Raw genomic sequence first — 12,593 nt, forward strand, 5'->3', positions numbered from 1 at the left:
AGTGGTGCATGTTCTGGTTATCTCCCGCTTGGACTACTGCAATGCGCTCTATGTGGGGCTGCCTTTGAAGGTGACCCAAAAACTACAATTAATCCAGAATGCGGTAGCTAGACTGGTGACTGGGAGCAGTCGCTGAGACCACATAACACTGGTCCTGAAAGACCTACATTGGCTCTTAGTACGTTTCTGAGCACAATTCAAAGTGTTGGTCCTGACCTTTAAAGCCCTAAATGGCCTCAGCCCAGTATACCTGAAGGAGCGTCTCCACCCCGGACACCGGGGTCCATCTCCCAAGGGCCTTCTGGTGGTTCCCTCCCTGTGAGAAGTGAGGTTACAGGGAACCAGGCAGAGGGCCTTCTCGGTGGTGGCACCCGCCCTGTGGAACGCCTCCCACCAGATGTCAAAGAGATAAACAACTACCAGACTTTTAGAAGACATCTGAAGGCAGCCCTGTTTAGTGAAGCTTTTACTGCTTAACAAACTACGGTATTTTAATACTTTGTTGGAAGCCGCCCAGAGTGGCTGGGGAAACCCAGCCAGATGGGCGGGGTATAAATAATAAATTATTATTATTATTATTGTTGTTGTTGTTGTTGTTGTTGTTGTTGTTATACTCTAATCTGGTGGTCATCACTGCCTCCTGTGGCAGGGAGTTCCATAGTTTATCTATGCATTGTGTTCTTTCTTTGACCTCTCCTGAGTCGTCCGATCTTCCTGAATCCAGTCCAGAACTTTGATGCCTCCTGCAGGTGAATCAACCACAACTTTTTATCTATCAAGCTGGAGTTGGGAGGAGAAGGTCAGGATGAATCTTCCCTCAGCCCTGAGTCACCAGCACAAGCCCTGAGGCCACTCTGAGGGACAGGCCCCCAGGCCAAAGGGGTTTCTGCTGTGGGAACACAGCATCCCTTCTGGTCTGTCTCCTCCTGGCTGGGACAGACCCACAAGACCTCCTCACTCTCTGCTGACTCAGTCCCTGACCTGCTCCCACCTGGCTTGGCCTCAAATCAAGAACATTTCTGAAGGAACCTCACCTCTTACTGAAGCCTTCGCCAATGGGGTGAAATTCCGTTCAGGTCACACTTCCAGACAAACCTGCCCGATTTGCTCCTTCCAAAAATGCAGGCATCCTCCAAATTTTGCACTTCTCCAGCACAGCGCAGTTTCCCACATGAGAAATCTGATGAAAGAATAAGTTAATAAGTTAGAATATGCAGGAAATACAAATAATAATAATAATAATCTAAGGAACCGCAGAAAGAGAAGGAAGGAAGTCGGTTTTTGAAATGTGAGAATGATTGTAAAATTATTGAAATGTATATAACTGAAAATCATAAAAAATAATACTTTAAAAAAAATATGTATGAGAAATGTGTACAAGAGTGCAAATAACAGGGGAGTGTGTGCATAAAAATGCATGCATACGTGAAACTAATATGTTCAGCCAAACTGCATAGACAAGCATGTATATTTTCATGGAGAAGAGTCTGCCAATGGTGACAAGCCATGACGGTTATACTCTGCCTCCATGTCAGACACAGTAAATGTTCCCAGATACCAGTTTCTGGAAACCACAGGAGGGGGAAGTGACCTTGCACTCAGATCCTGCTTCTGGGTTTCCTGTTGAAGCATCTGGCTGTCCCCTGGGAGAACTGGAGGCAGGACTAGATAGGCCACTTGTCTAATCCAGCAGAGCTCTTCTATGTTCATATGGTGAATTTTCATGAAGAAAATCCATGGCAATATGGGGAACTGAACAACTTGAGTTTGGAAATGATTTTGGCCCCCATCCCTCTTCTTCCCCAGTGAGCCCAGGCTACTGTCCGAAGCTCTGCTCTGGACTGAAGGAGGCCTGCCAAGTGAGCTGTCTGGATGACACCTGGTGTGGCCCCGGGGAGAAGTGCTGCCCTGACGATTGCCACATGCGCTGTGTGGCAGCTGCCCCAGGTAAGCAGAGGTCTTTGAGCTGGCAGATCTCAGCTTGGGAGAGGGAAGCTCTTGGCTGTCTTCCTAGCCAAAGAATCACAGAACTGTAGATTCAGAAAGAATCCCCAACCCACTACAAGGCAGGAATCAGAGCTGAAGAAGCCCTGACAGGTGGCCTTCCAACCTCTCCAAGGAGAGACACACCCTTCGAGGGAAGTGTGTTCCACTGTCAAACAACTCTTACTGTCCAAATGTTCTTCCTGATGTTTAGTCATAATCTCCTTTCTTGTAACATGAATCCATTGGTTGAGTCCTACCCTCCAGAGCAGGAGAGAACATGCTTGCTCTCTGTTCCATGTGACAGCCCTTGAGATATTTGAAGATGACTTTCATATCTCCTCTCAGACTCCTCTTTTCCAGGCTTTGTTATTTAGTCATTCAGTTGTGTCCGACTCTTCATGACCCCCTGGACCACAGTTCGCCAGGCACTCCTGTCTTCCACTGCCTCCCTCATGTTGGTAGCTTCAAGAACACTGTCCAACCTTCTCATCCTCTGTCGTTCTCATTCTCTGTTGTCCAGAACTGGACCCAGGGTAGAATAGACCTTATGCCACATGCATAAGACGAAGCAGAAAATGGGAGATTCAGACCAGTCACTAAAGGAAGGAATCCTTCACTCTGCATGCAGCTAAACTATGGAATTTGCTCCCACCTGGTACAGTGATGGCCATTCATTTAGATGGCTTTGAAAGAGGATCATGGAAGTGAGAGTTGAACCATAAAGAAGGCTGATCGCCGAACTGATGCTTTTGAATTCTGGTGCTGGAGGAGACTCTTGAGAATCACAAGGAGGGCACAAGGAGAAGGGGAAGACAGAGGATGAGATGGTGGGACAGTGTTCTCGAAGCGACCAGCATGAGTTTGACCATGGCATGCTCTGGTCCAGGGGGTCATGAAGAGTCGGACACGACTGAACGACTAAACAACAACAACAACAAAAGAGGATCAGACAAATTCATGAAGCAAATGAAGGCAATTGAGAGCTGGTCCCAGGAACACAAGCAGCTGCTGCCTCCTAGCTTAGCACTGCTTACACAAACTGGCAGCAGCTCTCCATGATTTCAAGCAGGCATTGTGAGGTTGCTTATACCCAGTTCTTTTTTTCAGGGGGCACTCAAGGGTATGTAGTCTGGCACCTTTTTTTGTTGTTGTTAAAAAGTGTGGCACTTACTGCAACAACTTCATGGCCAGCACCTATTTTTCTGGGGGGGGGGGAGCACTGCTGATACCAGACATTATTTATTTGCACATGGCTTAACGCCCAGATGTGCTGAGTGAAGAAATCCTCCCTCTTCAAAGATCTGCCCTGGCTGCCAATTTGTTACCTGGCCAAATTCAAAGGCTTCCCTTTGAGTAGATAAAGCCCTCCAGAGCTCAGAGTCAGTTCGGTCCAAGAATCGCCTTCCCCCGCAATCTAAGTATCCCGCCAACCGCTTTGACCTCCGTAATGGGCACATAACGTTCCTTCTCCGCTTGCGAGGGGTTGAGCTTTCCAGGTGGCAACAATGACAACATTCTGGCACTCGCTGCCTGCGAAAACGGTAGGTGCCCTCCGTGTTGCCTCTTCTAAATCATGGTGTTCATGTTTAGGGAACAGACTGAAACAGGTCACTGGGACAGAAGATTAATGGCAGCGTTGATGGGCAGAGGCAGGAAGAGGCCTGGCGGTCCCGAGATCGGGGAGCAAAATAAACACTCCAAATCAATAAACTTGCATAACTAGCACCAGAGGACAGGAATGTCGCTTCTGAGGAGGGGGAGGTAGACACTGCAATATATGTCATACTGAAAGGCTCTTGGGCAGCAACCTTGGGGCAGGAGAACAAAGGCTTCGACTGAATGGCGTTGTGCTTCTTTCTGCCCCAGTTAGGCCTGGCATTTGCCCACGGAGGATGGCATGGCCGAATGGCACCCTCTGCCGGAACCAATGCGAAGATGACAGAGACTGCCCTGAGGACCAGAAGTGCTGCTTTGCTGGCTGTGGCCTTGAATGCCTGAACCTCTCTGCAGGTACCAGAGCCATCTCATGAGCATCTCTGGGGCACAAAGCATGGGGGTGGGGAGTTTCCGGGTGCTTCACTTTTCTGCGTCACAGGGGGTTGGACTAGATGACCCTCGCGTCCCTTCAAACTCTACAATTCTGTCATTCTGTGATTCTAAACTCAGGTGCATCCAGCCAAAGGTTGCAAACGCAGGCATGGCCATCCTGGCTGATTCTTCACCATGACACCAAACTTGCTAGCCAGCCGGCCTCTCACAGATCAAGCCAGGCCACCCAGACCTTAGCAGTCAGCTGCTTACAGTGCAAATAGTTGCAGGTGGCTCAAGCAAGCAAGCCCAGCCACATCGTACCAGAAGAGAAAAGAGGGAAACTCACAGACTCTCCAAACTGGGCACCTTTTCCTGGGCAGAAAAGTCCTGGACAGGCGATGTCCTTCCTGGTTTCTGGTCCCCACAGAAAGCAAGTTTGGAATGAAGCAGCCCTAGGGCAGGGCCGCAGATCAGTGGCAGTGTGCCTGGTTTGCCTGCAAGCTTCAATCCCCACTGGCAGCATCTCCAGGTAGGGCTGGGAGAAATCCCTGCCTGGAATCCTGGAGAGCTGCTGCCAGTCCGTGCAGGCAATGCTAAACTAAATGGACCCACAGACACTTACAGTTATCTGTGTCACATGACAAGGCAGGGATGAAGGAGGGCAGCAATACCTGGGAAACAGTTGTAGGAGAGAGCAGAGGGAAGAGGGAGTTTTGTGCCAGTGACCCTCCTGCTAACCTTATTTGCTCAATGAAATGCACCAGCAGGTTTTGTTTGCCAAACTCGCTGCTGGATCTAAGAGAAGGTGGCCAGGAGCCAGTTTCCCAAGGCTCAGAGAAAATCCTCCGCAGCCAGTTCAGGCCTCTTCACACAACAAACCTCTGCCTTTCCCAACTGTCTCCCAGGAATAGGGCTGAGCTCAGAGTGGCTGTGGGCCAGGGAGCCTGGAGAGTGTTGTTCCTGGACAGGGGTGCCTTTAAGCATAGGGTTAAAATATGAAGGATTTGGAAGAAATGCACCCAGGTCTTGCCGCATTGCCAGGAGGTGCAGTGGCCATGGTCTTCGTTTTTTTGATGTTGAGCTTCAGACCATGATTTGCTCTTTCCTCTTTCACCCTCATAAAGAGTTACAGATAGGTAGCCGTGTTGGTCTGCCATAGTCAAAATAAAAAAATTCCTTCCAGTAGCACCTTAAAGACCAACTAAGTTAGTTCTTGGTATGAGCTTTCGTGTGCATGCACACTTCTTCAGATACACCCGATACACCTGTGTATCTGAAGAAGTGTGCATGCACACGAAAGCTCATACCAAGAACTAACTTAGTTGGTCCTCATAAAGAGGTTTTTAAATTCCTCCTCACTTTCTGCCATCATGTTTACTTAGGAAATATTTATCCAGGGCAGTTCGCAATGACATAAAACACAGTGAAATAAAAGCAGCAGAGAAAAGAACAACCCAAAGGCATCATTGGAAAAGTTTTAAATACGTGGGCTTGTGTGACCTGAAAGAAAAGCAGTCCCTGGCAGGTCACCTGTGCACATGTGTCTCTTTAATCACACAGTAAATGTGGCACATGGGACTAATGGGACATGGGACAAATCAAATGTATTTTTTGGTACAGTGATTTATTTGTGCAATTTAAAGGGTTGCCAGACCCTTTCTCTCAGGTTTTAATGCTTCTCTTCCTTTTGATTTAAAATGCTAAACCAACTCTTATTATTATTTATCGTGCAGTTTCCAAGCATAGAAACCCAGTATACAGTCATTAAAATATCAACATCCATAATTAAAATATGTTCCTCTACAACCAGGCCTTTGGCTGATTAATATTCTACAGCCTTTCAAATGTGTTTTTACAGTGCTTTTCTCTGGGGGGACACATACCCCAGACATTTTGTGAATCTTTGTACTTTTGTCCATTTGCAGTGTTTTTCCCGATTTGAACTATAAAAAGGTGGTTTTCTTGAGTCAAAATGAGAGTAACCCCTAAGCATTTTTTAAGGGGGAAAAGCACTCTGTTTTTATCTGGGGGTGCTATTCTTTCGTTGTTTTAGTTTTAACTACTTATGTGTGTTTTTACCTTGTATTTTTATGTTGTGAACTGCCCTGATACACAGATTAAAAAATAAAATAAACGAAGGACATTAAAACTTGTGGGCATCAAATGAAGCTGCGTTCTGGGCAGATAAAAGACAGGGTTCTCGTCATGCGGCGCAGGGTTCAATTGTGGAACTCCCTCCTGCAGGAGGCAGTGAGCAAGATTGTGATTGTGAACAACCCTCTCCCCCCCCCCAGAAACTCCCACTCCGTGTTCAGAGGCACCAGCCGAAACCACTCCAAAGAGCTGCATTGATTTCTGCAGGGATAACTTTGACTGCCCAGCAGGCGAGAAGTGCATCTCCACAGACTGCGGCTTCAAGTGTTCAGCGCTTCACCCAGGTACCTTGTCTTCCCCTAGTGGGACTCCTGAAAGGTCAACTTCTTTATCAAGCCACCGCAGGAAGGCTGGAGTCTGTCAGGTGACACACACACACACACCCAGTATAAACCTCTGCATTGCAAGGGTTGGGCTGAATGTCTTTTGGGGTTCCTTGCAGGTCTGCAATTCAGTGATTCTATTGTTCTAACAAAATAAAATAAATTCCTTCCAGTAGCACCTTAGAGACCAACTAAGTTTGTTATTGGTATGAGCTTTCGTGTGCATGAACACTTCAGATACCTGCATGCACACGACAGCTCATACCAATAACAAACTTGTTGTTTAGTCATGTCCGACTCTTCGTGACCCCCCTGGACCAGATCACACCAGGCCCTCCGGTCTTCCACTGCCTCCCACAGTTTGGTCAAACTCATGCCGGTAGCTTTGAGAACACTGTCCCACCATCTCGTCCTCTGTCGTCCCCTTCTCCTTGTGCCCTCCATCTTTCCCAACATCAGGGTCTTTTCCAGGGAGTCTTCTCTTCTCATGAGGTGGCCAAAGTCTTGGAGCCTCAGCTTCAGGATCTGTCCTTCCAGTGAGCACTCAGGGCTGATTTCCTTCAGAATGGAGAGGTTAGATCTTCTTGCAGTCCATGGGACTCTCAAGAGTCTCCTCCAGCACCATAATTCAAAAGCATTGATTCTTTGGTGATTGGCCTTCTTTATGATCCAGCTCTCACTTCCATACATCACTACTGGGAGAACCATAGCTTTAACTATACGGACCTTCGCCATTTATTGATGTGATGTCTCTGCTTTTTAACATGCTGTCTAGCAGGAACTGGCAAGCCACTCCAGTATCCCTGCCAAGAAAACTCCATGGACAAAGACAACAGGCATATAACAAACTTAGTTGGTCTCTAAGGTGCTACTGGAATGAATTTTTTTTAATTTTATTTTTTTCGACTATGGCAGACCAACACTGCTACCTAACTGTAACTAGATCTATTGTTCTAGTTCAGGGATGTCCAACTCCCAAGAGACTGTGATCTACTCCTACTATGAAAACACTGGCAGTGATCTGCCCAATGGATTGACCCAAGCTGTTGAGCTTGTTGAGTTTTTTTGGGGAGGAACCCCCACAGTTGTTCAGCTTCTTCTGGGGAGACTTCAGCAAAGTTGTTGAGCTTTTTTGGGGGGGCGGCGATCAATCAGGATCACGCAATCAACCAGGAAGGCCCCGCGATCGACCGGTTGATTGCGATCGACCGGTTTTACATCCCTGTTCTAGTTGGTCTTAATGGGAAGCGCTTCTCTTGCTCTTGATTCTGCCCCATTCCCCCCCCCCCAGCTGCAACCAAAACAAACACAGCGGTGCCAAGACTCGTGGGACCCACCTCAGCCAGCGTTTCTGCACCTGGCCAGCCGGGCAAGGGCCCCATCCTGACCCCCCCACCTGCAGGTGAGTAACTCTGGAGGGAGTACTGGGGCTACAAGGGCACTGCCCTCCCCTGGAAACTCAAGAATCTTTCCCCTCCCCCAAAAACCCTCCTCAAAATCTCAGAGCCACACACCTTTCCTGTTCCCCACACCTTTTAGGTCCCTTGTAGGGGCTCATTCGCAATTCTCTTGTGCCTTGCCTAGCCTAGAAACCATGGCCATCTGGAGAAAATTCCTGCTTGCTCCCGTTGAGCACTAGAGAGTGGTTTTCCCCAGGGGACAATGAGGTTTCTCCAGGCTGCCATGCTCTCTGGGTGAGGCACCAGTGAAGTGCGGAGGAGCCCATAGAGGGGCATCTCTGCCAGTTTCCCCTTCTCCTCCTCCTCCTTGGTCAGCTTATTGCACTGCTCAGCCAATCCTCGCTCAGGCATGTAGCTATGGCAACAAGGTCCCTCCCTCTTTCTGACCCCTTGGAGCGGGGAGGAGGGGGATGTGGAGTATTTTGTGCCAGTTGGGTCTTGAAATCTGTGCACCATTTCATGGTTGAAAAACCCCAGAAATAACCCTCAAAGCAGTTCACAAAGAGAATGAAACAATAAAATGGTCATTGAAAGCCACTCTTGAAAACATTCAAAAAATAAGTTCTGCAATAAACTAAATACAGATTAAATGTGCTCCAGCAACACCCAATGCGTCTGTGCTGGCTGGTCTAAACAAGAATGCTTTCTTTTCTCTTTTCTCTTCTTTTTTTATTACAAATTTGCAGCAAATTTTAACATAATCAAGAATTCAAATTACATTTTACATTTCATAATTACACCCCCCCATGACTTCTCCCAACTTCCCTTCCTGGTTTATCACATATTTATTTTTTCTGCTTATGATATACACCTTATTTTCTAAGATTAAAGTTATACATTATTGATCCATTTTCTATTTTCAACATTTTATCCACATAATTACCGTATTTTTTGCCCCATAGGGCGCACCTAGCACCAGAACAGGCTGCTATCCGCTAGCCGTGGGAGAGCGACTTCACGCAGCTCTCCCACGGCTAGCAGAGAGCTGCACGAAGTCAGAAGCTTGGGGCGTGCTGAGCTCAGCGCGCCCCAAGCTTCTGGGTGCAGGCAGGCTCTCCCACGGCTCGCGGATAGCTTCCTGAAGCCTGGAGAGCGAGAGGGGTCGGTGCGCACCAACCCCTCTCACTCTCCAGGCTTCAGCAAAAGCCTGCATTCGCCCCATAGGACGCACCCACAGTTCCCCTTCATTTTTGGAGGGGGAAAAGTGCGTCTTATAGGGCGAAAAATACGGTGCATTTTTTCTATTTGTTAATTGTAAGTGCCTTAGTCAAATCCTGCAAGTGAGTCCATTTCAGTACATTGTTTCTGTATATACATCATAAAAGCTTCCCAGTCTTTACTGAAGTCATCACTGTCCTTGTCTTTAAGTCTTTCAGGCAATTTTGCCATTTCAGCGTATTCCACCAACTTTTCTTGCCATTATTCTTTCGTTGGCATTTCATCACTTTTCCATCTTTGAGCTAATAAAATCCTGGCTGCTGTTGTCGTATACATGAATAGATTCTTCTTATCTTTTGGCAAATCTTGTCCTAAAATTCCTAATGAGAATTTGCTTGCTTATTAAACAAGAGTGCTTTCAGCCGGCGCAGGTAAAGGCGGCCGCTTGATATCAAGAGGCAGGCAGTTCCAACGTGCAGGTGCTGGAACATCCGTGTCTTAGAAATGCAGAAGGGGTTTTGTGCAGCACCACTAACAGTGCCTGTTCTGGTGTTCAAAGCGGTCAAACACAGAGAAAGGCAAAGTGGGCATTTATGGGGTAACCAATAAACAAGTTTTAATCGTGGAAACAAATGGAATTCCTAAACTCTCCCCCTCTGCTTCCCTCTCCTGTCAGAGGCAGAGCGGCCTGGAGCCTGTCCTGTCGTGCCCCCAAATACCCCACGGTGGTGCTGGCAGGGGTGTAGGGCTGACAGCGAGTGCCCCGGAGCAAGGAAGTGTTGCTGGAATGGCTGTGCCCGCGTCTGTTTGGTGCCTCTCCTGGGTAAGTTGCCTCTTGGAGGGGGTTACGGGTCAGGTATAATAATAATATAATAATAATTTACTATTTGTACCCCGCCCATCTGGCTGGGTTTCCCCAGCCACTCTGGGCAGCTCCCAACAGAATAGTAAAAACACAATAAAACATCAAACATTAAAAACCTCCTGATACAGGGCTGCCTTCAGATGTCTTCTAAATGTCAGGTAGTTGTTTATCTCTTTAACATCTGATGGGAGGGCGTTCCACAGGGCGGGCGCCACTACCGAGAAGGCCCTCTGCCTGGTTCCCTGTAACTTGGCTTCTTGCAGTGAGGGAACCGCCAGAAGGCCCTCGGAGCTGGACCTCAGTGTCCCTCAGCAAAACGATGGGGGTGGAGACGCTCCTTCAGGTATTAGGGATGCTGCAGAAACATGCTTCATTCTGCATCATGCGCATGAGGAGTGTGGCTTTCAGAGGACACACGAGAACAGAGGCGGCTGTGGTGCACTAATGTGGTTTTGAGCAGGCTTTGAAAGAAGATCAGATGAATACATGGAGGAGGAGGAGGCTGCCAATGATTACTCCATGAATGGAGGCAGTCATGCTTCTGAATCCCAGTTGCTGGAAACTGCAGGAGGGGAAAAGGGCTATAATAATAATATTTTATTTATATCCCACCCTCCCCAGCTGAAGCCGTGCTCAGAACGGCTAACAACAATAAAAGTAACACAGCATTCTAAAATCAATTCATTCTAAAATCAATTCAGAATCAAATTAATGGCAACCATTGGGCTATGAGGATTACCAAAGGAGAGAGGTGGTCAGGCTGTGCCTTGGCCAAAGGCCAGGCGGAACAGCTCTGTCTCGCAGGCCCTGCGGAAAGATGTCAAGTCTCACAGGGCCCTAGTCTCTTGTGACAGAGCGTCCCACCAGATCGGGGCCACAGCTAAAAAAGCCCTGGCTCTGGTTGAGGCCAGCCTAACCACCCTGTGGCCCGGGACCTCCAATATGTTTTTGTTCTAAGGCCATAATGTCCTCTGTGGGGCATACCAGGAGAGGCGGTCCCGTAGGTACGAGGGTCCTAGGCCATATAGGGCTTTAAAGGTTAAAACCAGCACCTTAAACCTGATCCTGTTCTCCACCGGGAGCAAGTGCAGCTGGTATAGCACCGGGTGAATGTGATCTCGCAGCGAGGACCCCGTAAGGAGTCTTGCCGTGGCATTCTGCAACACTGGAGTTTCTGGGTCAGTCTCAAGGGCAGCCCCACGTAGAGCGACTTACAATAATCCAGTCTGGAGGCTATGCGCCGAACAACTGCTTGTGAGGTTTCCATTGGGGCATCTGATTAGCCACTGTGAGAAAAAGGATGCTGGTCTTAATGGGCCATTGGCCCCACCCAGCAGATGTTCTTCTGATGTTCTTAATGGTATTTTGCATAGAAACATGGGAAGTTGCCTTATCCAATGTCAGACCATTGGTCCATTAGTTCAGGATCTTCCACAGTAGCCTGGTTCACACGTAACACGAAACCATGGTTTGCTAAGCTATGGTTCAGTACGCTGTGGCTTACTGCTGTGTGTGAACGCAGCTCAGGAGCTTACTTGAGGTTCATTAAGTATGGCTAGAGGCTTGTAGTTGGTTTACAAACCATCATTAACATTAACCGTAGCTTAGTGTGGCATGCAAACCCCAACCTCCTCTTTATTTAAGGAGTAGTCCTTGCCCAAAAACTATCCACAAAATTCTCTAGTTGTTTTTCCTGCATTGCAAGGAGATTGACTAGTATCTATCCCCACCAGGATCTTCAGGTAGGTCTGGGTGAGACTCCGTGCCTTAACCCCAGAGAGTTGTGGCCGGTCAATGTGGACATTACTCAGGGCCGTCTTGAGCATATGCACCGCTGGGGTGCAAAGATGTGTCCAGCGCCCCCAAATTCAGTTTAGCCCCCAAATTAACATTTATTATGCTTATGTCAGACACCACGCTTATGCCTTATCTCTTGTTTACGAAAGAAGGGAGGAAAAAGAAACAAACCTTTTTATTTGCCCATTTATTTACAATACACTTATACTTAATACAATACAATACACTTATACAGTGGTACCTCGGGTTGCATACGCTTCAGGTTACATGCGCTTCAGGTTGCAGACTCCGCTAACCCAGAAATAGTGCTTCAGGTTAAGAACTTTGCTTCAGGATGAGAACAGAAATTGTGCTCCGGTGGCACGGCGGCAGCAGGAGGCCCCATTAGCTAAAGTGGTGCTTCAGGTTAAGAACAGTTTCAGGTTAAGAACAGACCTCTGGAACGAATTAAGTACTTAACCCGAGGTACCACTGTACTTAAGTATACAGCACCACACTTAAATAAGTAGTGTTCAGCACCTACTTAGGAGAAACATCAGTTGTGTCCAAGGTGCCACTGACCCCGCTGCCACATAGCAGCTCATTACAATACGTAACTTAATATTTTGATGCAAGAGTTAATTTCGTTGAGAATGACAAGTGCCGCTGCTGGCGTGGCACATCTTTGGTAAATGAGCGCACAAAGTCAAAAGTTCTTTAGTGAAACAGTAGGTATACATTTCGGTAATACCTAGCTATATATGTACAGTGGTGCCTCGCAAGATGAAAAGAATCCGTTCTGTAATTCTCTTTGTCTAGCGGTTTTTTCGTCTTGCGAAG

At 47.6% G+C, this 12,593-nt stretch overlaps 1 protein-coding gene across 2 annotated transcripts in view; it reads left to right on the top strand.

Moving 5' to 3' along the window:
• LOC309534133 (uncharacterized protein) overlaps positions 1-12,593 on the top strand; it is a 36,010-nt gene that overhangs the window by 4,360 nt on the left and 19,057 nt on the right. For both annotated transcript variants that reach the window (XM_082226161.1, XM_082226162.1), the window contains exons 3-7: positions 1,807-1,947; positions 3,853-3,996; positions 6,312-6,455; positions 7,786-7,896; positions 9,789-9,935. In XM_082226161.1, coding sequence (XP_082082287.1) covers positions 1,807-1,947; positions 3,853-3,996; positions 6,312-6,455; positions 7,786-7,896; positions 9,789-9,935 — 687 coding nt within the window. The remainder of the gene's footprint in view (positions 1-1,806; positions 1,948-3,852; positions 3,997-6,311; positions 6,456-7,785; positions 7,897-9,788; positions 9,936-12,593) is intronic.

Source organism: Podarcis vaucheri, assembly GCF_965113315.1.
Source record: "Podarcis vaucheri genome assembly, chromosome: 6".
Lineage (NCBI taxonomy): Eukaryota > Metazoa > Chordata > Lepidosauria > Squamata > Lacertidae > Podarcis > Podarcis vaucheri.